Source organism: Cydia pomonella, chromosome 6 (genome assembly GCF_033807575.1).
Source record: "Cydia pomonella isolate Wapato2018A chromosome 6, ilCydPomo1, whole genome shotgun sequence".
NCBI lineage: Eukaryota > Metazoa > Arthropoda > Insecta > Lepidoptera > Tortricidae > Cydia > Cydia pomonella.
Window position 1 is genome coordinate 19,591,801 of NC_084708.1, and position 27,428 is coordinate 19,619,228.

The following is a 27,428-nucleotide window of genomic DNA, read 5'->3' on the forward strand; positions in this document are numbered from 1 at the left end:
TGGATATTGAATTTCCTTTATCTTTTATTTAGCTTGTTGAACAATATCTGGTTTTATTTTCATTAAAATATATTTTTAATAAAATATTGACTATCCATTTTGTCGAAACAACCTTTATCAACCCAATTTACGCATTTTATGCATTAAATAGGTAAGTCACATAACTGTCTAATCACATTCATGAATAAAGGGATTCGCGTACAAAACGGGCAACGCTACAACACAACTTAATAACATTCTATCCTCTGAAACCTAAAGTGAAATAAATAAAAGTAAGTTTATATTGTTTTGAAGTCAACATAGCGAGGAAATAAGATAAGGGAAACAATATTGCTTTCGGCTTCAGTAAGAAATCGTAATTCGGAGATAAGTAAAATCTGGCTTTGGGCAAGCTATTCCTTTAGAAGAAGAAAAACATTTTAAACGTGCTTTAAATACCTAAAGCGACCAAGTGCGAGTAGTACTCACGCACCGAGGGTTCCGTAGAAACCTGTAGGTATATATCATTATATGATGTAACTAAAAATTTACGGTTTTCGCAAGTTTTCCTCTGTCATTCTTTCGCAATCTGTGCTATAAAACGTTGCTTCGTACCTGAGTATTTGACATAAATTCCAGCTTGATATCTCCACGCGTTCCTGAGAAAAAGGGTATTGACAGACTCACATACGGACGGACGGACAATAAAGTGATCCTACAAGGGTTCCGTTTTTTCCTTTCGAGGTACGGAACCCTAAAAAACATAAATATTATAGATTTTTTTAAATCACGGCCTGATTCGAACTTTAAGATATGTCAGTATCAAACGTGACCTTTTTGTTTGAAGAAACGTCACTTTTGACACTGACGTATCTAATTCATATCGTATCTTTAGCAACTATTTGACGTATCTTAAAGTTTAAATCGGGCAGTCATAATCTGATTCATTAATTGCTTATATCGCATGTGGTTGAAAACTATTTTATGATTACAGGAACAAAAACAGTTTGCGTAAATAACGAAAAAATGAATATCGATAAATTGCTTAAAAAGAAATGTTTTCCATTATTACAAAGAATAAAGAACCATACTTAGCGCCACCGTACCATTGTACCATTTAACTAACCCGGGGTTAACCGGTTAAACCTGGAGTTACCATGGTTAACAGCGCGTGCGCGTAGGTTTCAATTTTTTTTATGCATCTCACTCGTACGTTACGCAGTAAGTTACGCAGACATTAGCCAATATGTCAGTTGGACATTGGGCAGTCGTGGTAAGGCTACTCAAGAAATTCATAAGTAATAACCGCATGAAAATCCGTTCAGTAGTTTTTGAGCTTATTGCGAACAATCAACCATACAGACGGACCGACGCGGCGGGGGACTTTGTTTTATAAGGCGTAGTGATATTTTATGTTGTTAAATGCCACATAAATAGGTTATTTAATCAATGGTTAGTAACTATTGAGTAACAACTAATTACAAGGAATACAAGTTTCCATACTAGTTATCAAAACGTACAACGAAAATATAACTTTTTGCGAAATAAAGGGTGCGGAAGGTCGCAGTAAGCAAACGTCCCTAGAGGTAACTAATTTGTCCTTTCCGACCCGTCCGAGCTGCCCCCGGTTGGGTCAAACGATAATATATTTTCGTTCCTTACTCATGTATTCGTTGTGAATTGTGTTATTATGACTTGATTAGCCGACAACGTGACTGTGCGGACATGTAATAGTTTTTGGTGATATCATTTAAGTGGCTTCACTCTTGTGTAAATTGCTTTTGCAGTTGCTTTGGTTTTGAAGTAATCTTGTTGACCTTGTTGTTAAAATAACGATCACAAATTATACTCGTAGTTAATATTCATTTTTTCAATACAATCTGTATGCCTGGTATGACTCTGACTTCACATATCAGGTTTCAGGCTTCTCACAGAAAACGACATACAGAGTCGTATGTTCGATATGAACACACATTTGACGATTTCGACGACCGGTTTGGCCTAGTGGGTAGTGACCCTGCCTATGAAGCTGATGGTCCCGGGTTCAAATCCTGGTAAGGGCATTTATTCGTGTGATGAGCATGGATATTTGTTCCTGAGTCATGGGTGTTTTCTATGTATTTATTTAAGTATTTATAAATATTTATATATTATATATATCGTTGTCTAAGTACCCTCCACACAAGCCTTATTGAGCTTACTGTGGGACTTAGTCAATTTGTGTAATAATGTCGTATAATATTTATGTCGTATAATATTTATTTGAGAAGTAGTTAGTAGTGTTTACGTTAGTAAACATAGTTACTTATACATAAGTATTTTAGTACAAATAACAAAACGTAAATTCGGTACATAACATCAAACCTACATGTGCTTAGAGTTTGTGATTATATCATAATTAGACGCTGTTAAAACTAATTAACCTGTTTACATTTATAGGTTACCGGTAATTTATTACTCACTAGGGTATCAATATGAAGGGTTCTAAAGGGCTATTACAAAAATATATACAACATATATGTTCAAGCGTAATGTGGAATGATAAATCGTGAAATACGGTTTTGATTAATGGAGTGTTTGATGGACCGATTTGTTTTGCGGCCCGGGTAACATCGACTACATTTAAAACCGACTGTTAAGGGTTAGCAATACATACATATTTTTATAAGTCATCGAATCCTCTAGTCACTTGGCTGGCAACCAAATTAAGCTTCTGATGGTCCAAGGTTGTATTCAATACTAGGCATTGCCTAAGTGTACTACACGGTCGGAAAATACCAAGGTCACAGTGGTCGGAAGACTAGGAAGCCTCGTTGCCGATCGTGTGCAAGTAGCTTAAATCATGATATGAAGGTATGTGTGCGTCATCTGTATGCACTGCAATTAAGTATAAACCAACATGACTGTTATGCTTTAACCCCAAAAATAATAGAGCCCGACCAAACTTGATGTGTTTTAAAATAAATTGTCGCGTTTTTTCATTTGCGGGTAAATGTTGCGGTTTATGACGTCATAGAACGCTTGCAAAGGATTGTCCTGCATAAAGCGGATGACCTATTGGCTTAAAATTCACTTTGATTTTTATCCATAGACAAAATTAGCATGTTTTTAGCAACTATACCTATATACAACAGCTGACTTCAGGCAACTCTTGGCCCGTAGATTACCTTAAACCTAGCATACATATTATAAAATATATCTTACAAACTATAAACACAAATTATGGCTGAGATGCTTTTCGCAACCCCACTGTGTCACCGCAACGCCGCGGAACCGCCGGATTTTCTCACCCTTCGGCCAAAACTTACTTACAAAAGGTAATTTGGTAGTTTAGGTTCTGTTAATATAAAAATTAATAATAATATGTTAGTTTGTTGTACATGCTTGTAGTTTTCTGATAATAAATGTTTTCTAATTTTTTAATAATATTTATTGTTATTTTATTATTTTTACGGGTATCAAGCGGTTTGTATTGTAATTGTAGCCAGAAGTGAACGATTCGCGTTCAATAGCATTATGCTATAACAAAACGGCCAGTTAAAACAGTATTAAAAAACAACTTCGTAATCAAATTAATTTATATCAGGCTAATAGACTAAACAGCACTCATACCTAAAGTCACCAGCTAAATAAAGGGTAATGATATTCAAAACGAGTTGCGCACATTTGCACAAGATAATAATAAATTAGTGTCCTATTTATTTTGCACACCTTAGCACCGCTTAGCAACATTTGCTGCTGATTGTACGTAAGTACACATACCTGAATTGCCGAGTCTTTTGTCAGGCGCTTAAAATTCTACACATGTAACAAATCTTCAGCTGAAGCAGCAGTAAGAATGAACGGTCCCTTTCTGATTGTTCCAATTGGGCCGGACGACGCAAACATTTGTTCGGGATGCTCCTGACCCTTTAGGAACAAGGAATTGCAAATGAGATTGAAGAACGGCAGGCTGTAGGTCACATTAATTTTTAAATAGGCCGCACGTTGATGAATAGTTTTGGATAAAACGGCGTAGATTTTATTTGGGTATCCCGTGATTTACGTCCATTGACATCTTAGGGATTTTCTTTCATTCATTCTTTTAAAATTATGGCTTGTCCAGTGGGACTTAGGGCCAGTATCGAGGTATTAGGAGCTTTAAATACGACTAATATTGTACGGTTAGTAAAAGACAGTACGGTGATTTTATTAGCTCTTGGAAAGCGATAGCTGTACTTTACAAGTAGCACGTGGACTATCAGCTGTCGACTCCAAAATGGTGGCTAAACGCGTTTCAAGATTAATTATCCATTCACTGCACACTACCACATTAGTTTACTGTATAACTGTAGCTATCGATATTATACTTTAAATGACCAAAAAATGGAATGAATCGAGGCTAAGTGTCAAGATGGCGCTCAAACCGGAAGTCCGGGATTTTCTTTATTGTTCAGCTAAAGTATAGTCTATCAGTACGACTAACACTAGTTTGACACAGACATATTCGCTAGTGCGTAACTTCCTTTCTATGTATCTTGCTCGTACTCGCATATTAGAGTATAGTGAACACGATTTATCAGTTCCGTCGTTACTTCAATAACCCGAGCATGACATTCGGTGGAGTTTTGATCATATTATTATCATAGTACAATGTAGACGGTATATCTAACGAGGTGAAAGTTTATGTACGCTACAGGGGGCTTAGTGACATAGACAAAGTTTTAGTCCATTAATGGCCACTCTAACTCTAATGTAGCGTTACTGGAGAACTTGGATAAGTTTAATAGAAGCTCAACATGTGGACATTAATTTAGCTTTCAAAGTTAACAGATTTACAACTTAACTGTTTTATCCTAACACTCTGCCGCCCTTCAAAGTAAAAGTAAATTAAGAAAACTCCTAAACCAAGATTTTGAGACATTGATTGCTATTTTAATCGAAATCCTAAACACATTTGCTTGACCTTGCTTTGATGATGGCAAGAAAATAATTTTCGTCAGTCGGTACATTATTCGGACTGTTTAACAGCAGATCGATGACGACGATCAGTCAAGTAGAGAAATTAAAGGGATTATCTTTTTTGGCTGTCGCATAAAAACATACATGTCGAATAACCATACAACCCAATTAAAAAAAAAAAGATCTAAACTCAGTTTATTGCTCAGGTGGTGAACAGTGGTGGCACAGCCACCATCAACTGCTCATGGAGCGGTTGGCCATCACCGAGACTAGAATGGCTGCACAACGGCGTGCCGCTCGGAGCCGGCGTGTCGGGTGGCCGCGTCAGAATCATGGGCCATGGGGAGCAGCTGGTTATATCGGCGGTGCACCGTGCGGATAAGGGCGTGTATCAGTGTATGGCCAGGAACGAGAGGGACTCGGCGCAAGCCAGCGCTGAGCTGCGGTTAGGAGGTAAGTTGGTATGGCTTGTAATTTTAGTCAGAGCATAGCTAAAGGGACGTTAGCAACTGCACGACAAGGTCTTAAAACATATTTAGAACCGGAAATGCGAAAGTTTTAAATGTTATAATGCACAACAAACGGTCCCCATATCTTTCTTACTGCCCCGCTATGCATAAAAGTGGTGGTAGCCATTCAAAACCCTTTCAATAATTTGGGACTAATAGCGCAAGAATAACTTACCTAATAATTGCATGAGATCATGTCTGTTACTGTTTTTATATGTGGTGGGGCAATAAGCAAGATATTGGAAGTGGCTCTAACCGTACCTGTCATGTTGTTCTTTGAAAAAATCTGTGTTCATTTTAATAAATTGTAATCAACATATGTGATTTTTAAACAGATACCGCACCAGAACTCCAGTACACATTCATAGAACAAGTCCTGAGGCCAGGGCAGGTGGTGACCCTCAAGTGCTCGGCTGCAGGGTCCCCTCCCCCGCACTTTACTTGGATGCTGGATGGCCAGACTCTTAACACAATGGCCAAGGGGCATCGGTAAGTTATACCAACAAACTTATTTCGTCAGGTGACAACCAACAGCTACTAGTTACTACTACAACTACTACAAGTTCAGAGCTATTTTGAACCATATTGGTACAGACATGGAGTTTAATTGTTGAACCATTTAGGGTTTTATTAACATTGGCGTTGTGATAGCGTTAATATTGACAAGCAAATTAGCTTGAACCATAAATAGGTCTACAATTAAAGTATGTAACCGTACCAAAACAAGGCTGTTTTTTTTTGCAATTTAGTAAAATGAAATTATTGCCACTTGCATTATCGGAACATACCAAGTCGTACTTACGAATCATCTGTGCCCAGTTACAGCGTAGAACAGTTTGCGACTAAGACCAATGATGTAGTGAGCTACCTAAACATCTCGGCGGTAAGGTCGGACGATGGCGGCCTCTACACCTGTAAGGCGGCCAACTCTCTCGGCGAAGTCTCACATACCTCTAGGCTTAATATTTACGGTAAGTTGTGGATACAAAAAAAACTTTAAAAATCGGTGAAGCCTTTACCGTCCCCTTCAGTAACAGCTATTAGTCACTATATGATCTAAAACTGCCGGTGACGACTAAAGAAAATAATTATCAGATAAATCCTCATGGTTTTCATTTAGAGGTTTGAAAGCTTAGAAATATGTGTGACAACATACTACATAATTGTCATTAACAGTACAACTTCTTTTGGCTCTCAAGGAATTTACGGTGTTATTTATCTGCCAGGTCCACCATATGTCCGTTCAGTGGGCCCAATCCGAGCAGTAGCCGGCCGGGAGCTAGTGATGTACTGTCCTTACTCTGGTTATCCGATCAGGTAAATATAATCTTTCAGCGTATTCTAATTTTAATTATAGGATATGAATTAAATCCGTATAAGACGGATTGAATCTGTCAGTGTCAAAAGTAACGTTTTTGGTTGAAGAAATGCCCGTTTTGACACTGACAGATACGATATCTAATCCAGATCGAATTCAAATCCTATAATTACAATTAGAATATGCCTGTTTAGTTCGACTCCACATTAACCTATTCGAAACTACGTTACTCCGTAGCACGTAGCATGGTGATCGAGTAGCAAGTCAATTCTTGTAGCGAAAAGCGTTCGTAAACCCGTCATGCTAATGCGTGCTATTTTGGTTACAGTTCAGTTAAATGGGAGCGGGACGGGAGTCCTGTAGAATGGGACAGTAACATGGAGGGAGCATTGCGTGTGTCCCGAGTAGAGCCCTCACAGGCCGGCGCTTACATGTGCACTGTGACCGGCCCACACGGAGAGATCGCGCGCAGGGAATTACAACTTGTTGTTAGCAGTGAGTACTTTGAATTGATATCTGTAATATATGCTTAACCCATTCAGCGCTACCACACGTCGTTTTGCCTCTATTACGAAGCATTTCCGCTACATAGGTACCTACCGGGAAACAATGTTATCGGCTACGACGTAGCGCAACTTGTAAAATACCGGTAAGTAAGCTTTTCTCGATTCTGCTTCTCATCTCAGGTAAGTAAGTAAAGTAAGTTACATGCCAGTAGTAATACGTCCCACATTTTAAAATGCAAAAAAAAAAGTTATAAGTAGAAAAAAATGTGTTCGGAATTTATTCCAAAACAATTGAGAAATTAAGTACTTAAGGTCAATACGGGTAACTTATCTTATTGACCTTATCTAATTTTTCTTTTCCTATGTAGAACCAATTAAACTATCAAAACAGTAATGTGGTCTAAAAACACATATTGTAGTTACATATAAATTCAGTTGACATAACATCTTAAAGCTATAGATAAATTAAAATATGCAAAATGTTCTAAAGGTTGAAATGAAGCTATCCTGCATAATTCGCTTAGTGCAATATACAATAGAGTGCCTTCTTAGAGTAGCTTCGTTATGAATTGAAAAGCAAGCTCTTTGTAATGTTAATTCATCACTAATTGGACCTTGCTTAATTGTTAGATATGAATAGTGTGCCTGGAAATTAAAGAGCGACATTCCAACTTATCAAATTGATCTTACTTTGATTTCCTTTTAACATCAACCTGTGCATCTACTCGTCGTTATGTTTTGATCCAATTGTAAAAATTAGGTGAACTGGTATAGTTCGAATGCTGATGCCGATGCCGCTCCAGTGTCATTTGCATAAAAACGTTATACGATCTTCAAATGGAGTTAGTACTTTACTTGAGTTACTTAAACTATTACTTAGCAACTTACTGGACGAAGGTGAACTAGCAATGTTTTTCGAAGCGTTTAAACGTGTAATGTTCTTTTAACATTACTTTAACACACGGCCCGATTCGAACTTTAAGATACGTCAAACATTTGCTAAAGATACGATATGGATTAGATATTTCAGTGTTAAAAGTGACGTTTTGTTTGTCACAAAGTCGTTCGAACTGGGGTGACAGTTTGAAATAGGGGCATTTGCACAACGGGTCTTTATGACCCGAAGTAAAAGGTTCAGGTCCAAAAGGGCCTCCAAATCCTAAAAGATAAGAATAAGACACGGTATAGATTAGACAACTCTTGTTCATCAACACTACAATTTTTATTGATATATTCCATTTATCATTACAACAGTTTATTTCTGCAACAAAAAGTAAAGCTAATAATTAAAATAATATTCATTATTAATTAGATAATAACATCATTCTTACTTGCCAATGTTTAATGTTGTTTTCAACAATTCGAGTTAATTGAGTATTGTATGTTTTAAATTGTATTAATGTTAGTTTACGAGCAACATAATTGTTATTATTCATAAGTAAAAACGGTGTGGCTTGTGAATGTGTATTCTGATTTACTGTGTGTGTACTTTTTGCCCGTTTGTTTCCCAAAGGTTTGAATAGATAAATGAATAAAAAATACACCCTACACATATGCCCAACCACGAAAAACTTTTGAACCGTACCTAAATGACATTGAAATACTAGTTTGAACTTTATTGCCCAAGGATACGGTAGACAATTGAGTTTGCGAATATAATGCGTATGTTGTTCGTGGTCGAAAAGACATACCTGCTTTATGAGATAAAACAACCTATCAACTTTCCTAGCTAACCTTGAAACCATTTTCCAGATCCTCCAGAAATCGAACCGTTCTCATTTTCTGCGAACCTGCAGGAAGGCAAGCGCGCTCAGGTCAGCTGCAGCGTCACCTCCGGAGACATGCCAGTCCACTTCACATGGCTGAAAGACAACGTCCCCATACCCTCGTCTCTTCAGGTTAGCTCGTATTATTGATTCTGAAGCTGCAGACTTTTACTGTTTTTTTAGCATATCTTTTTAGAGCAGTGAACCCGCCTTGATGTGGCAGTAATTTTCACTTTGATAACGCTGATATGCCGAAGACAGTATCAAAAAGCCCTTAGAAATTCGAAAAAAAAATTGTCCTTAAGAGGAAAGTGGATCGCTTCTCCATACAAACGTTTACATCTTTGGATATTATAGAACATATTTTGACACACTTTGACGTACATTCATAACAAGGAGATATTTTTGCTCGTAACTCTTATAATAAGGAAAAAAACAATATAATCATTTCATTTAAGTGCTATAATTTAACGGATTATATGATATTCCGATAAAAACGTTTAAACCTTCATTAGACTTAAATCGACAGAGATATGAACCGTGATTACCTTTATTGTTTTTGATCTCCCGATATTTCGACGCAATTACATATATCTTGTTCACAGACAATATAAAAGGTAATCATGGTTCATATCCCGGTCGATTTACGTCTAGTAAAACTAACCGTGAATCATTCAAAACTGTTAAAAAGATTTTAAGTAATTCGTAAGCTATCATTGTCAAAGTTGGTCAATTAAATTAAGCAATAGCAAGGCAATCTATTAATAGCAATACAGTTATTAATATGTCACTACTCGTACTACGCATCAGCGTGTCTTCGTTTAGTTTATATAATTAACCGAAACAACAAACATGTTCAACATGTGTTATGTCCACGATATCAAGATAAAAATACTTATATAGGTGGAAGAGCGAGGCGCCGATTTCTTTAGCAACCTCGTATTCAAAGAGGTGTTCGCAAGACACAGCGGCCTATACACTTGCGTTGCATCAAACTCCGCAGCCAAAGTCAATTATACCGCCGAACTGGTCGTCAAAGGTACCCCCCTTGAGCAAGCACATCAGCACTTGAGCACCTGAGCATCCGAGCACAAGCACTTTCACGCTTAACGAGCACCGAGTTATGTTTGTAAAAGATTGGCGATGTTCACTTGTCATCTATAGTTTAAAACGTGCACTGTTTGGTTTGTGTAAACTGAGTCTTATTTTTGAAGAAATAGAGTCCAAACTATAAATCACAACTGCAACAGCTGTTATCGAATATTGTACAGTTGATATCTAATATACAACATACACCTACGTATATTATTGATATTGTTCGACAGTAATCAAATATCTGGCGTCGCCTTTAACTCGTAATGAAATTATGACAATGTCTTTTTATTTTCTTTTATTTAAAGGAAATTTCCTCGTGTACAAGTTACAAGTTTTATGAAACGTGACCCAGATATAAAGGAGTCAGTGTGCACATAACCACTCATTTTATATAATAACGGTACACCCCACAAAAAGCACTATTATCTATATTTAATGTTCACTTTCCACATGCAGTGTTATAAAGTTGTATTTTATGTTTGTTTCGCTCAGCATTGGAATACAGACAGCTAGAGGAGTTGGTAATTTTACCTGTGAGTGTGTGTGAAAGGAGATACGTATAAAAAGTCTTTATGTTTGGGAACAAAGTTTGTTCTACGCATCACGCATACATATAATGATATCCGGACTTCGAAACTTCGTACCTAACTTTTTTTACAAAGTTTCACTGCGTTAGCTTATGAGAAGTTTCTATGTCCATTATTAATAAGATATTTTTGAGGTCAAGTTACACAAAAATGCTTGAAATTATGAAAATCCGAACGATGTAGAAAAATTTAGTGAGAAGTATTTGTAGTGAAGATATTTTTGTGAATTAATGATTTGCCTGATGCCTGTTTTATTATTAATGGGTTTTTTGACAAGAGATTTCTACCGGTGTTACCTTAGATGAAGATTTATTACATTTAAAAGTAGCTTTAAATGAAAATCATAAAATAAAATAGGTACCCATGTAAACAATATTTTTCCCGGAGGTGTAAAAACATTAAGGTGTTTTTTTTTTCGTGTGAATATGAGCTAAGCACTAAGCTGATGTCGGTTTTCCTTAAGGAATATTTAGATTATTTTATATAGAGGTACCTAGATGGTTAACAGTTTGATTTTTGAAGCAGCAGGATAAGGTAATGTTTAGGCCATAAGTATTCATTTTGTTTTAGGTAAAATAGGGTAAGTTAATCACTGATTGTCAAAACTATGTATTGTGATTGTACGCCCTGCATCCTAACCTCCTGACGACTGGCGTCCTACACGTAGTACATAGGCACCAATAAAACCTTAATTCTTTGTCAATTTGACACAGTTAAATTTAATCTGGCAAATTTTGAAACCTGGTCGTCGGGACGCTAAATTCCCCAATGTTTCCTTCATTAATCTATACCTTTGTACCCTCGCCTTAAAAAGATGTCATTGCTCAATTCGTCTCCTACCTTATATAGTAAGTGAAACCAAACAGCATGCCCAAACAAGTCACTTCACACCATTTCATCACCTAATATCTTGCCTTTTTTTCATGCTGCAGTGTCTCCAAAATGGATGACAGAACCAAAGGACGAAGCCATTCTAGCCGGGGAGCCCGTGGCTTTACATTGCCAGACTACGGGCTCACCCAGTCCTCAAGTCACATGGATGAAGCAGAGAGGTAATTTCATTATAGGGTTATTTCAAGAGGATACACAATTTCAACGTTACAGTTCTAGTCTACATTGCTAAGACCGTGAAACCCTCTCTCCAAAACAGATTCCTCCATACCGCTCTGTCTAAATAAAACCGATTTTATACTTAATGTATACTCGTATGTTGATTCACGAAAGGTGGCACAAATGAAATGAACGAAAATTTCATTGTATGAGCGACACCTCCAACCGTGCCAGCTCTTGTGAATCGACCTGTACCTAGTACATTGCAATATACAACTACTACAAAACTACAGCTAGCAAAAATACAGTATACAAATCTACTACCCGTCGCTTTGTAATTTTAACGCATTCACTACTAGCGTGAGCTTACGCCCTAATACGCATGTAGGCGATAACTTTAATGTTATGCTACATCTATATATTTGTTGTTAATCCAGGCCCTGCATCGTCCGACTTCGTCCCGCTGGTGAACCTCGGTGGGCGATTCCAGTTCTATTCCAACGGGACCCTGTGGATCGAGTCGGCACTGCCGTATGACGAGGGGCAGTACATGTGCAAAGCCGAGAACGGGGTCGGTTCACCCCTGTCTAAAACAATTAAGGTTGATGTCAATGGTAGGTACTTGGATCTTAGTGTATTCCCGGGTGCATTCTATGGAAAGTATGTTACGTAATCCCAAACGTGATCAAAATGTGCATATGTATTTTGTATCATAATATCAATAACAATTGACAACATTTCATTTCACGTGGAAACCAATTTTTCATTCAAAAATATCAAATCTAAAAGTAGCGAATTCCTAAGGGTCGTAAGTTTAGTATTAAGTCATTGCTATGGCTGAAAAGTTAAACTGATATTTTACTAGACCTAGACCCCGCCATATTTAAACAATACTACCTTATTTTTTAAATCGTCTGTCGTCGTCATCTGGGAATGTGTGTGCGAAATTTGAATTTGCTGGCGCGAATAATTTGTTGGATTTCTGCCATTTCAAAATATGTATTGTCAATTGTTTTCAAAATGTATAAAATTTAACAACGAGCTGTGATAAAGTTTCTTTATTTATTAAAAAGAGTATGAAGGGGATAGATATATATATAATTATTATATATGAAGATTTAAGCTTTTCAACGCCATGAATACCTAAAGGCGTTGTTACTGGTTTCGTGCCTACAGTACAGCGCCAAGGACACCTACGAGTAGGTATAATAGATGTTAAGGCGGACGCTGTGAAAGTAACCTTCACACATTCGAGTAAGGTTCATATTGGCTCCCCTGCGCCCGGGAGCTTGGCGTTTGACTGATGTTTGTGCTTATGATATAAAGCGTTCTAAGGATTAAAGAAGCATATTGCATATACCGAAATTGTTTTCGATTTAACCCACTTTGCACATTTTGAAATGTTGTCAATTTTATTTGTCATTTTGAAAATCTGAATGCCGTTTTAGTTATTGTGATAAGGTAAGATACGTATAAGAATATGTACAGTAATTTGTGATATTACCTTTAGAGCCAGCGCGGTTTGAATTGACGTCGACCAACATGACGGCACGCCGCGATTCGCCGGCCACGCTTCTCTGCGACGTGCGCGGCGATAACCCCATACGCGTGCAGTGGTCGCACAACATGAACCATCTAGATCTTAATACTTATAGGTAAGCACAGGAAATCTGACATGGAAACCTTTTTAATGTTTCGATGTTTACAATTTTGATGATGGGGTCTGTATGCCAAAATTTAAGGTTAACTTGTTTCTGAAAGTGCATACTTTTTAAAAGTTTAGAAAACAAGTTACGTAGCCGTAGGTAACTCTTTTAAACTAACAGGCCAATTCGAGTTTTAGTTATTCGATCTGTTTTCGATATGATACTGATCTATCAGTGTCAAACATGAGGTTTTTGGCTGAAGAAATGTGACATTTGACATAGACAGTTCAATAACGGTACAGCTCCAAAATTCTATAGTAAATGTCTTGCCATGTACATTAGTTGAGCATTTAAAGAAAATCTAATTTCTTTACCCTAATCTTTCCTTTTCTTTTTTACTTTTTAATTCGTTTCTTTTAATTTTTTTTTTTTTTTCAAACACTTACTATTTTATTCGATTATTTTCTCTAAACGTTGTTCGTACTCAAACAAGATCTTTTGTTTCAGGCTAAGTGTCTCCGAAGCAAAGACTGATAGTGGTTTAAGGTCCCAATTATATATCAGCAGAGCCGATAGACCGGACTCTGGGGTGTACAAGTGCCAAGCCGTCAACGCCTATGGTCACAGCGACCATTATATTTACCTATCCGTCCAAGGTGAGTAACAAGCGCTTCTAGCTTTCTATTCTTATCACATGATCAACCATTATCATTATATGAATCGCCCATTCTCACTTTTACACAGTGCTAGCTTACTGAGTTTTGCTGACATATAACTTTTCACTTCTCAGAGAAACCCGACACGCCCCACTCTCTATCCGTGACGGAGATCCTGAGCCGCGCTGTGCGGCTCTCCTGGAGTCAGGGATTCGACGGCAACTCGCCGCTCATGGGCTACACCGTACAACACTGCACGTTGAGCGCTGTCGGGGCAGTCCGTGTCGATCAGTGGCACGCCGCTGTTACCGTCAACGTGTCCGTCCATGGGGCGGCGCAGCAGCCACAAATCGCGTAAGTATGCAGTTATTGTTATTAGTATTAAGATTTTGAGACAATATACATAATCACTAGACTTAAATCGACCGGGATATGAATCGTGATTACCTTTTATATTATTTGAGCTCCCGATATTTCGACGTAGTTTCTTGTTCACGGGTAACTGGAGATAGCGGGCGGGTGTCAAAGTTTAGACCGCTCTCGGTCTACCCTCATTTGTGCGCGTCGGCTGTGTTCGTTAAGTCTAGTGAAACTAACCGTGAATCATTCAAAACTTAATATACTTAATATCTTAAACAGGTACGTGTGTTACCAAAACTTAAATTACTTATTGAAAAACATAATAATAAATGATTGGTTTGGTATCGTTCTAGGCTGACTAAGAAAGGCGATATCCATTACGAGGCACTGCTTAGTGGACTCAAGCCACACACGGCCTATATGATTCGAATAGCAGCCGTAAACCAAATCGACCGAAGTGCCTACACCGAACCCGTCGTCGTGAAGACGCAAGAAGAAGGTAATTTGTTGTCACTTGCATAAATAATATGATGTATAATTAATACAAATAAAATCTATTATATTACATATATTGTATGTGAAATCTATAATTAAGTCATAGAACCCAAAACTCAGGGTTTTCCGAACTGGGGTACGTGAACTCCCAGGGCTTCGCCAGTGATTGACTGATTATAAAGAGTTCGATACAAGACACTACAACAAAGGTATAACGGGCAACGGGTGACTAGCTTGTTGTTGTGTTAAAAAATGTAAGTGTCAAGTGTAAGGGGTTCGCAAATTAAGAATTTTACTAGGGGTACACAGAAACCATGCACTAACACATTCTTCTTCGGTAAATTAATCTCTAGTGCTATTTATCTATGTGTTTGGGTTGATAGTCAAGTTTTAGAGAGTTTTTAGCCAGATTTGTGTGGGTTTTAATCTTTTTTCTTAACTAAAGATTTAATACGTATAAAGAAACTCGAAGAATGATTTAACATGTCACATTTTCAGCACCATCCGAGCCTCCAACGAACGTGCACGTGACCCCGGGCGGGCCGGGCGAGCTGCACGCCGCGTGGCGCCCGCCCCCGCGGGAAGCGTGGCACGGCGAGCTGCTGGGCTACACCGTCTCCTGCACCGAGATCAGCCCGGGGGGCACGCCTGTCAGGAACTCTACTAGGTACATTGACGTCTGAAAACATTGACACGTTCGAAGTGCCAAAAATATGTATACACGACTTTATCGACCATATAGGGTAGGTAGGTAGTGTATACATATTTTTGACACTTTGTCCGTACCGATATTTTCAGACATGACCGTACTACATTTTATGCTTTAGTCCAATTTGACTTATGAAAATTGTTAAATAACTTACTAAAGTTAAAAATACACAAGCACGTGATTTTAAAAGGCTTGATACGTGTGCACACGCTATATACGCTACGAGTGAAGTCAATGGGGTGGTTTGGCAGGTAAGGAGTAGCAGTTTAGGCAAACTTAGATATCCTTCTCGCTGTGTCGTTATATTTTGCGACTACACCGTCTACGGCCTTCATCTATTGGATAGGACGGGGTCAGGATAAAATAGTGGCAAAAGATTGACCTCGAAACGTTATTTCAGGACATTAACAGTAAACGGTTGGTCAGCGACGGAGCTGAGCCTGTCAGCGCTCAGGAAGTTCACGCGGTACGAGGTGCGCGTGCGCGCGTTCAACGGCGTCGCCGCGGGCCCGCCGTCTGCGCCGGTCGCCGCCACCACTTTGGAAGGAGGTAACACTACTGTGACGTATATACTCACAAACTTTACGGTAAGAGACCGATAGTCTATCTCTTGCGCCAGATAGTTACAGTCGCGGCTGCTCGTTCATTTGGTACAGGGTGCCTTGTCTACGCTTAGTCGTCACCACAATAGAAGAAAATAGCCGCGTTAACTGGGTGAACTATACACAATGAATAGCTGGAGTAAATCCACGTCTTGAATCAAACGAACAGCGACAGCTCACGAGCATATATTGACGCTACCATGTCAATATGAAATGCAGCTACTGTAGAAAAGGGTCAAATTCTCGGTATAGCGCATTGCGGTATTGCCTAGAGCCGTTTGATATGAATATCAACATAATAGTAAACAAATGATCAATGATACTAATTATGAAATTCAAATCTTGCGAGTATTGTTTAATGTACTTTTGACTAATACCACTATTCTATTTTACCTAGTGCCAGAGTCCCACCCAACAAGAGTGACCTGTTCCCCGCTCTCATCATCGAGTATGAAGGTGTTATGGACTCCGCCACCTCTAGGTCAGCACGGTGGGCTTATCCAAGGATACAAAGTCATCTACTCGCCGCTTACTAGTGACCATGGTAAATATTATTTATCCAAACAAATATGAAATTGTAATAATATAAATAAATACTAACTAAAGCGGCTATTTGGGTAAGTTGTTTCGTCCCTATCGACTGCGATATGATAAGTTTTAGCCTTAAAGTACTTATCCAACGCCCAATTACCCATAGCATTCACTCTCTATGCTAGATTGATGTGTTTCGTAACAAAGAAACATACCATCCCTGTTGATGTTGAGTATAGCTACCAACATTTCAAAAGCAATGTGTAGGTACAATTAGGATTTTCTTTAATCAGACTCTTCCTTATTCCAATTTCGAGAAATCGCGATTTAATTGACATTACCTATATCATACATGCAAATTAATAATTTATTTACGTAAATTTAGCTGACGTGGGTGAAATCAAGCGGGTGACAACGACCGACACGTACTTGCACACGCTGCGCAAGTATACCAACTACTCTGTGCAAGTCCTGGCGTTCACCAACGCAGGTGATGGCAAGCGGAGCCCGCCGGTATACTGCATGACTGAAGAAGACGGTAAGCTTGCTAACTGTACATTTGGATGATGTGGGTGAAATCAAGCGTGTAACAACAATCGATACGCACTTGCACATGCTGCCCAAGTACAACGACTACTCCGTGCAAGTACTGGCATTAATCAACGCCAGTCCGCCAGTATACCTACTGCTAGACTGAAAAAGACGGTAAGCTTACTGGGTGTAGTAAAATCAAATGGGTTAAAATTACCGGCACTTACGTAGGCATAAGCAAGTACCTACTTATTGCGTAAAATACCCACACAAACTAAACAACCCCTTGTTGCCGCCCCTGTATAACTTAAAAAACGACTATGACGGCTCGATCCTGTCCTGTCCACCATCTCTAGTATCGCAATCTCAATCGATTATTACAAACTAGCAACTTCACCAAATAGTACCAAATATATTTATAGATAATAGTTTATTTGGTATGATTAGAAATAATGAAGTGACCCTGTATTACTGTATATTAATAGGTAAATAAAATGATATACAAACTTCTATTAGCCTATTTTTTTTTTCAGTTCCGTCAGCCCCTCAGAAAATCAAAGCGCTGGCGTACTCTAGCGATTCCGTCCTCGTGAGCTGGCTACCGCCACTTTACCCTAACGGGATCATCTCTCACTACACCGTGTACTATAGGGAAGCAGGCCGGTAAGATATCTACTTAACTAATTTATGTTGTCTTCTGAGAGAGACCATCAAACAAATAAGATTGAGGATCTAGTTAAGATCTCATCGAAAGGCAGCGCAATAGACGGATTAAGGCCCAAAAGATATCTACTCGTTCACTGAATTCGTTACGGAGGCCTATCTTTTGGTACCTATTGGCTAGTAAACATTCTGCTGATTCGGGTGGGCTTCAATACACGAAAGAAAACATTAATCATACCTATTCTCTGTGACTCAGTAGAAAGGACCCAATTGTGCCCGCAACCGTACACACACAATATAAAGTTAGAATAGGGAAGAATGATGTTTACTTATATGTAAGTATGATACCTGCAACTTCTGAATGTCTTCATCAGAATAAACAGCTTTAAATTTGTCATGTGATATCTAATGTGATACACAATTTATTTACATTCTCTGCCATTCTTCTTCAGCAAATTTATAACAAATCTCAAATTTTCAGGTTAGGCAAACACCAGAGCTACACGGTAACAGTGGACAAGGTGAAATCCGAGCTAGAGCTGATGTTCCCCGTCCGAAATTTGCAGGAAAGTCAGCTGTACGAGTTTTGGGTATCCGCCACCACGGGTTCAGGAGAGGGAGAGAGTACGCTCGTGGTGGGGCAAGGCCCGAACGCTAGAAGTAAGCATATACAATTATACAATGTGTTTGGACCATGTTTGGACAGTTAAAGTTGAGCTGTCAACCACGTATGTAGGATTAATTTTTTCGACAAAATTAATTACTACTCTCAACCATTTTTTAAATTGCGTCCCTTTAAAGCTCAAGCAAAAAAGGGACGCACAAACACTACGGGCTACATACGCCCGAAAAATTGCTTGCCATCATTATCACGTCAACAACTCCTATTCGCGCATGGCGTGATTTGATACTTCAGGAGATATTTTCTATATTGCTAAGTGACCAGTTTTTTCCAGTTCCAGCACGAATAGCATCGTTCGGTGGCGTGGTAGTGCGCGGGGCCGGGCACGCCGCGCTGCTGGCGTGCTCGTGCGTGGGGCTGCCGGCGCCGCGCTCGCGCTGGACGCACGCGCGCGCGCCCGTCACGCACCACGCCTTCTACCAGGTCACACCACGCGGCCACCTGCACATCAGAGGTATCAATATATATTCCACCTACCTACTTGATAATAGTCCATATGCACCACTAGAAACTGGTGCATGTAAATCCTTACATCGGATGTTATAGTTCAGCCAAATAGATAATGCGGATGAACCACTAGGAACGCTGCGCAAGACATGATTTTTCTCATATTTCAATGTTGATGTGCCATGGTGTTTCTGGTCCATAAATATTTAAAACTCTGTAAGACAAATCTTTTAAAGTGTACAACAAGAAGAGAACTATAAAAATATCCATAGAATAAGACGGGAGGTACTTGACTTTCTAAATAGGAACGATCGGTTATCAATCTTGATTGTATGTGTGTACATTTTTGCAGAAGTAAACGAGCAATCATCCGGCAACTTCACGTGCACGGCCAGCAACACGTTGGGGGAAGACGCCATCACGTACAGCGTGGTCGCGGTGCTGGCGCCGGGCGCGCCCGCGCTCACCCTGCAGTACACGACGGCGTCCAGCGCGCGCTTGCACTGGCTGCCGCCGGCTGACGGTGGCTCTCCGCTCTTAGGTAAGCGCACTTCATCTTATCTACTTAACATAGTTTTAATATTGGCTCATATTTAACCTCCAGCTTCTCGGCCAGCGCGCCTCTCAAGTGACGCTTCGGGCCTTCGGCCCTACGCAGAGCTCGGCCTTCGCAGTCCTCTAAGCTTCATCGTTGAACCTTCGGCCTTCCAGCTTGCTTGTAATTATAACACAGTTAATTGCACGATTCCATTAACTGCGGCCGGCTGACGGTAGTTCACCTCTGCTAGATACTTAAATTCACGAATTTTTATAAACTGTTTTCATAAACAGAAATTAACCATGAATACAATTAAACTTCATTCGTCAATAAATCTTGTAAAGCGAATATTAGTGGTGAAGAGTTTAAAAGTTACCTAAATCTTTTAGTGATCTATTGTTGTTTGGGCGAGTGTGAGAAATGAATGTTTGAGGTTCTGTGAGGATATTGTTTTATTTTGTGTACAGTGTTATTATATCTTCTTTTATTGTGTGCTGTTGTTAATATGTTTAATCTTAGTTGCATGACGCATTACATTTCTGTTATGTCATATAAACATATTTTAAAATAAAATAAAATTGTTAGAGCTATAAAAGGTGTAAATAAATTAACTCTCTTTTCTCATTATGAGGGCTTGGAACTAATGACAATTTACGATTCGTTTAACCATTCAGAATAAAACTGTCGTTCCAGGCTACATTCTCCAATACAAGCAAGCGGCCGAAACTGAATGGCATACTGTGGAGTTGTCTCCCGAAGTCACATCGTACACTATGGACATGCTGAAGTGCGGCTCCACATATAACGCCAGGATACAGGCGCGGAACAAGATCTCCATAGGACCACCCTGTGAAGTTCTGACTGCGACAACCAGGGGCGGCAGTAAGTAATTAAAGGAACGATCATTTACGACTCATTTATAATCAAGTGGGTGACACTATTTAGCATACCGAGGATCTGTCTTCCGCGGTCACGTCGTACACCATGGATATGCTGAAGGGCGGCTCCACATACGACACCAGGATACAGGCGCGGAACAAGATCTCCATAGGGCCACCCTGCGAGGTGTAGACTGCGACAACCAGGAGCGGGAGTAAGTATTCATAAGCTACTTACATACTTACATTTCATACATTCATAAAAGGTTAAGGTGTATACTATGGATATACTGAAGTACGGCTCCACAAACAATACCAGAATACATGCGCAAAGTTCTCTATAGGACCACCCTGCGAAGTGCTGACTTACACCACTAGAAGCGGCAGTGACTAATTGCTGAAAAAGAACAAGAAAAAAATTCAGACAAGCGACTGACTCGCATCATAAATAACATACTTAGACTAAGTATATCCCTGCCTCTATAACGCGCTTAGTTTGTATTGATCTTTATAAAAAATTACCTTGTATTTATTAACAGGGCCTAAGCCACCGAAGCCGGAGGATCATGTCTACATGAACTCGACGGCAATAAAGATCAACTTCTACGCGTGGCGAGACGGCGGCTGTCCTATCCTGGGCTTCCGAGTGTCATACCGCAGAGCGGACACTGAGCATTGGATCAAGGTAAATGATAATTATCAAGTATATGCTTACTAACTACGCGGGATCAATTACCTAAAGAGAATTTGATCTTCTACACTACAGATCGTAGGATATCCCACATGTGATCAGATTTTTGAGAATTTAACCACCCCAGCCGATTGCCAGTTGAGCACCCTTCAACTTCATCCTTGCAGTACGATCGTCTCTCAATTTTTCATTTGTCATGTCTAAGCCATTTCGACTAATGTACCTAAAGCCTCCACAATATAAATCCTGACCTTTTCTCCTTCCCGCCACCCAATGTTTTTGATGGGACTTTCATGTCAGGTTTTGAGGATTCTATAAATCGTTTTAACAAATGCTGACATAAATCATAATTAATATTGGAAGCCAGGGATTCCAAAACATGGAAAACCTAAGTTAAACTATAGAATCGAAATGTAACAGTATATATTTCCTTGTGATCTATTTTCATAAAGAAAAACGTATTTTCTTCAGGTTGGCGACAGCCTGAGCTCGGCTAGCCACGTTCTAGGCGACCTGTCGCCAGGAACCTGGTACGAACTGGCCATAGAAGCCATCAACGATGCTGGCACCGAACGTGTCACGCTTTTGGCAGATACGCACACGCTAGCAGGAGGTATCTATGCACAATTCGCTATTAATACTACTAAATAAAGCAATAGTATGAGTATGGGAAGCAACTACCAAAGGTAAGTTCCAGAGTAACAGCGTACGCACACCAGGGATCGGAACCGGTTTTTTGGAAAAACTTTGAAATAAACATATATTTCGGTTTATTTTATACTCCAAATATAGGACTCGGTAGTGTTTTTAGATAACGACTTCGTATTATTAGATTGCCCAATTAGAAAGGAAATAATTAACAAAGAACGAAAAAATACCGTTTTCGTTCCCATACAAAAAATACCGGTTTCCGATCCCTGACGCACACATCTTTAATTCAGATGGCGCGTCTAATAATACAAGGCACGGCACTCGCAGCGCATTCGCTAGCAATAATCTAGATTTGGGTGCACTTCAATGAAACTCCAGTCCAGGGACAGGAGGAATTCACGATATAAATCGTGAAGGATACTAATACCTAACATATCACGCTCCTAGCGCACACACATGCGTTAGCAGGAGTCGTGATTACCTATAATTCCGTTGTTTACGTTAGTCTAGCCATGTCCTATGTGTAGAAAATATAGACTTGCCTACCATGAACAGGTGGTCATCAAACATTAACCATGATACCTTAACACTTCCAGGTCGCATACCTCCAACAAAACCGATGTCCCCCCTTTCGGGTGGAGACCGCCGCACGTCACTTCGCACAGTGGTCCTGTCGTGCATAGCGAGCGCCGTGGTCATCGTGGTCACCGTCGCAGCCATCATCTGCGTCGTGCAGGGCAAGCGCAAGTGAGTGGACACAGGATAGGAGATGCGAATGAGGATGGATGCGAGTGAATTCGTCGGTCTTTTAGACTTCTTGTATAATTTGTCGAGTCTAATATTCATTATATTGCTTGCTGCTGCTATATTCTGCTTAAGGTATGAATGTGAATGTTACATTCGTACCGGTTCTACCTCAAATGCTTGCACATCATCAACATCAGATGGTCTCACCGAGTACGAAATACCGAATTTCTGCGACGAGCCAAGGTCGGTGGAATATAGGCTCTTACCACATGCATCGACAGCTTCGATGGTGCGGTCACGTATCGCGTATAGAGAAGAAGAGAGTGGCAAAGCGCATCTTTTATTCTGAACTAGAGCAGGGTAAGCTGAAACTTGCCGGACACTCCTCCGATACAAAGATGTTCAGAAACGACACATGAAAAGAACATCGAGCCCTCTCAGCGGGAAGGTTTGGCAGCACAGCGCCTAGAGTGGCGCAGGCTGGTTCAGGACAAAGTGCTCGATTTCGTGGAGCAATGTAAAGTTGACCTCGACGCTAAACGTGACGAGCTGAAAACGCTAGTCTGCTTCCATTTACTACCACTACGTGGCAGGTGTCCTCACGTGTCCTCTATGTGCACGGGAGTTCAACTTGAAGATCGGCTACGTCTGCCATCTTTGGGCGCATGAGCGTCGAGCGAACTATTTTGTTTGGAACTACCCTATCTGCTCATGAAATTATATTTATAAAATTTAAGAAACAACTGACGACTTCTTCCTACTTCCTCTTTTTTAAGTATTTGCATGAGCTAAAAAACGCGACTTTAAAAATTTTCATTGCTCATTGTTGACATATACAACATCGATGTATTCAGAAGATATAGAAGTGAACATCCTTACATAAAATGCTTTCAGATTCTTCTGTATATCCAGTGACCACTACATGCGCGACGACCGCAAGCTGAGCGAGAGCAATGAAGCCGAGAGGGAGAAGCTAAGAGAAGGACAGAAGCTATACTCCTCCTCCTCTATCAACGGGAATGAGAAGTCCAACGACGACTCCTCTGGTAAGCATGCTTCTGTATATCCAGTGACCATGTCAGGTTCTCTTTCAACATATATCCGACCTTTTAGCCTCAAGTTCAAAAGAAATAAAAATAGTAACTTGTATTATTGTACATCCCACCGTGCCATGTAAAAATGGACTTCATAGCAATTCAGTTTCAGTATTCAGTCATTTATTGCCTTCAGTTTTAGTTTTTTTGTGGTATCGAGTGATTGTGAGCGTAAGTGCGACGTCCCCTCCCCAGCAGAGCTGTATGAGATCAGCCCGTACGCGACGTTCGGCGTGTCGGCGGCGCACTCGCTGCAGTTCCGCACGCTGGCGCGCCGCGACGACGACGCCGCGCCGCCGCACCGCCGCCGCCACCGCACCTGCGAGCACTACCGATACGGTAACCTATGCTTACATACCTGACCTTATTTATATCTCGCTGATCATTTAATTTTTAAAACTCAATTCGTTTTTTACATAATTTGCTGCTTATGTTTCGTACCAACATATTAAAATAATTTAATTGCGAACACCAAACATGTAAATTTCTTTATATAGTAAGATAAAGAATTTCCTCTTTTTAAGTTTCCCGGTAGGTACACTCTAATATTGAACCTGAACAATGAATGATTCTTTTTATTCGAAATTTTCCCCTAAACCAAACAGATAAGTTTTTTCGCTTGTTTTGGAAAGAAAAACAATTGGTATATAAAATCCAAGAGCTACGCAAATTAACCTTTATTAACAAAATTTGGCGACGTGATTGTACGCCAGTACCAATTTTTTTTTTAATAAACATACAAGAGCGATGTCGCAATATTGTCATTTAATTCTCCTTTGTCCAAATTCATCGCAGTGGAAACGCAACATTGATTTCAAATGACAATCGATAAAAATCTCCAAACAAAACCTCCTCAAGCAAATCAAAATTACCCCCCACACGAATTGGCTGGTAGTAGTCCCCTTTCTAACGCTCCTCGAGGGTATGAGCCCAGCTTTCTGCGTAGACGAATCGAGCCTGTCTAAATGCTCGACAGTGGAGGCGCGGCACCGCATGCGCGCGGCCTGCGCCGGCGCGCCGGGCTGGCGCGACACGCACACCGACTCCGGCGACGACAGCGACAGCGCCGCCAACACTACCACTAAAGGTATTGTTACGAACACACACAGGTACAAGTTTTTGTGGGAAATTAAAGTGATTGACTAAATCAAATATCGACATATCTGTTATCGATGTTACCTTAACTTTATAAGTAGATATTTTTAACATTGTATAAGAAGATAGATACCACAACACGTTTGATATTCGATATGTTCTTTTATATATTAGTAGTTAATTATTCTTTTGGCACTGTATGCCTAATACATTTTGGTTTTTTATTTTTATGTACTAAATATACGTCCGTAATAAAGAAATTATGCACCGATATGTAAGTGACTTGCATTCTTCAAATTTCTTAGTAATTTACAGCAAGTAGAAGTTACATCATTGACATATATATAAGGACGAGCCTTATGGGCAATAAGAATGGGGCCAGTACAGCGGTGTCACTTACACGAATTCGAGCCAATCCTGCAGTCTAACGCCACACCGCGATTGGTTATTGAGTTCGCATCACTCGCGCGATTGGTCGCAACTAGTTGCGTTAGACTGCACGATTGGCTCTAGAATTCGTGAGTGACACCGCTGAACTAGCACCATCCTTAGTGCCCGTAAGGCTCGTCCTTATGTCAATGAGCTACATCGTTTAGTTATTAATCTATGACTGACTTACTGACAGATTTATCGATGTTTCTGTTGTCTCAAACACTCGTTTTTGCCCCAAAAACTTCTATGTCTGATAACGACTCTAACGGGGTAGCACTGATGTGGATCCGGCCGCCGTTTGAGCTTTCTGATTTCAATTCTTGGATCAGATATGTCCCTGTTGACAGCTGACAGATCATACCTATAACAGTTTCAGAACAAGATATTAAAATAATTTATTATAATTATTATAATCGGGCTTTTAAATAGCAATCCACACACACCGGAGCGACGTGTGAATCAGCTCCCAAAGTGAAGATCGTCTTACTGTCCCACCGCGGGACATTAATTTGAACTTTAAACAATTATATGTATAAGTTGTTACGGTCAATTACATGTATAAGTTGTTACGGTCAAACACGGTGCGGCAGTATAATACCAGCTTAGATTAAATTGCGTCGCTTAACTTCAAACTCAGATAAATCCAATCTAACTGTCACATTTGCGATTTTGGTATTATGAATTGTATTTACCCTATTACCTTTAATAGGGTCGAATGGATTTATCCGAGTTGAAGTTAAGCGGCACGATTGTTAGCGCCAGTAGTTATGATTTTCAAAATACAAAAGCCTTAATTTGATATAGATTTGATATTTTTCATATTGTTCTTGCTTGATGGTCTCATATCAAACGTGTAAACATCGGTACTTAAGACGAAATAAACATAATTATGACAGTTACTAGCCGTTGTGCGCCCTCGTCTAATTGATCTATATTTCCACCATACTATCGTGTATCCCGCAGGATCGGGCGGGTCCCCGGGCAGCGTGTACGGCAGCGGGCGGCGCAGCGCGGCGCGCACCACCAGCAGGTAGACTCAGGTACCTCCCCGCCCTCCCACGCCCACACCCACACCCACACCGCACGAGCACCAGGAGCGCCCGATCTACCTTACACGGCACTATGCGGCTGCTTCGTTGTAAGAGGTTGTTACATCTATCCCGCCGCCGGACACTTTTTGCTGAGATTGATATAGAATATTATAGGTATATTATTTCCCTGACGTTCTTAGCAGCAATATAGTAGAAATTGTCTTGCAACTTCAACCCTTAAACTTACAGGATTTTTGATATGTCACGTCGTGTGCAAACGACTGGCCTGGGTCGCTGAGGTCTCACGACGTTTTTGTCATGCGATAATACGAATCTTTAGAAGGATTCGAATGATTTACTCGTATTTATCAATTTAGAGAATAAAAACTGAGCAGCCGCATTTTTATAAGTTCGTTAAGCCGAATGGAAAGACTAAAGCACGCAATTAAATATACACTAAGTAAAAACAACAATTAACGAAAGTCGAATTAGAAGCACAACGTAGTTCCTAATTTTGTAGAGCTTTATCTATGTAGTACTTACAAAGCACTTAATAACTACATAATTTAACCTTTTGGACGCCGTGTCATATACATAAGCTGTCACTCAGACACCATGTCATCGAAGTGTCACAACTTAAATTGAACATATGCACGTAGGTCTATGTTACTCTATGGACTGTGACGGATTAATCCTTTGTTGGCATTAGACCTGCGGTTCGGATATAGGTATCCATCGTTGGCGTCGAAAAGGTTAATCGCTTAAATTAATAAATTCCAAAAAAAAAATAAGAAAACATAATAGTAATTTTTCAACCCGTGGATCGCGCGTGACCTCCGATAGGACGCTCGCAAAGCCTTCGTGAAAAAAAAGAAAACAAAATAGCTGAGAGTAGAGGATCGCGAAATATTTTCTCATGTCTCGGAGGTCACGAGTCGTGATATGAAAGAGGTTGAAAAATACTGCAGTTAATATGAGTGAATATAAACAAAATATTTTGGGTCTACAACTAGAACCGTAAACTTTACTATTTAGATGTTGAAGTGTCAAAGTGCCTATCTAATAATGTAGTGATGCATTTGTGTAAAATCTTCGATACCTAAGTATCTTTCTTCTTGCCTGGTGTAAAAGTTGTAGATCAAAAGTAGCTTAAAAAGTAAATAAGATAGATCCATGCACTGAATGCTCCTGGTAGAGG

At 39.8% G+C, this 27,428-nt stretch overlaps 1 protein-coding gene across 5 annotated transcripts in view; it reads left to right on the plus strand.

Annotated features, from left to right (window-relative positions):
* The window catches only part of LOC133519218 (cell adhesion molecule Dscam2), a 245,798-nt gene that overhangs the window by 214,281 nt on the left and 4,089 nt on the right, over window positions 1-27,428 (plus strand). The window contains exons 3-31 of one of the 5 annotated variants that reach the window (XR_009799599.1): window positions 5,127-5,373; window positions 5,765-5,918; window positions 6,249-6,400; window positions 6,656-6,746; window positions 7,076-7,242; window positions 9,006-9,151; window positions 9,923-10,058; window positions 11,634-11,753; window positions 12,189-12,365; window positions 13,262-13,406; window positions 13,905-14,053; window positions 14,188-14,407; window positions 14,767-14,912; window positions 15,407-15,575; window positions 16,018-16,166; window positions 16,617-16,763; window positions 17,136-17,288; window positions 17,815-17,944; window positions 18,426-18,604; window positions 18,901-19,080; window positions 19,426-19,614; window positions 20,305-20,493; window positions 21,029-21,174; window positions 21,652-21,793; window positions 22,428-22,578; window positions 23,473-23,624; window positions 23,868-24,011; window positions 24,619-24,759; window positions 26,163-26,239. Coding sequence is in view for 4 of the 5 variants with exons in the window: in XM_061853212.1 (XP_061709196.1) it covers window positions 5,127-5,373; window positions 5,765-5,918; window positions 6,249-6,400; window positions 6,656-6,746; window positions 7,076-7,242; window positions 9,006-9,151; window positions 9,923-10,058; window positions 11,634-11,753; window positions 12,189-12,365; window positions 13,262-13,406; window positions 13,905-14,053; window positions 14,188-14,407; window positions 14,767-14,912; window positions 15,407-15,575; window positions 16,018-16,166; window positions 16,617-16,763; window positions 17,136-17,288; window positions 17,815-17,944; window positions 18,426-18,604; window positions 18,901-19,080; window positions 19,426-19,614; window positions 20,305-20,493; window positions 21,029-21,174; window positions 21,652-21,793; window positions 22,428-22,578; window positions 23,473-23,624; window positions 23,868-24,011; window positions 24,619-24,759; window positions 26,163-26,229 (4,478 nt within the window). In the remaining variant the exon portion in view is untranslated. The remainder of the gene's footprint in view (window positions 1-5,126; window positions 5,374-5,764; window positions 5,919-6,248; window positions 6,401-6,655; window positions 6,747-7,075; window positions 7,243-9,005; window positions 9,152-9,922; window positions 10,059-11,633; window positions 11,754-12,188; window positions 12,366-13,261; window positions 13,407-13,904; window positions 14,054-14,187; window positions 14,408-14,766; window positions 14,913-15,406; window positions 15,576-16,017; window positions 16,167-16,616; window positions 16,764-17,135; window positions 17,289-17,814; window positions 17,945-18,425; window positions 18,605-18,900; window positions 19,081-19,425; window positions 19,615-20,304; window positions 20,494-21,028; window positions 21,175-21,651; window positions 21,794-22,427; window positions 22,579-23,472; window positions 23,625-23,867; window positions 24,012-24,618; window positions 24,760-26,162; window positions 26,240-27,428) is intronic. The other 4 variants (XM_061853212.1, XM_061853211.1, XM_061853208.1 and 1 more) reach the window with 4 other exon arrangements.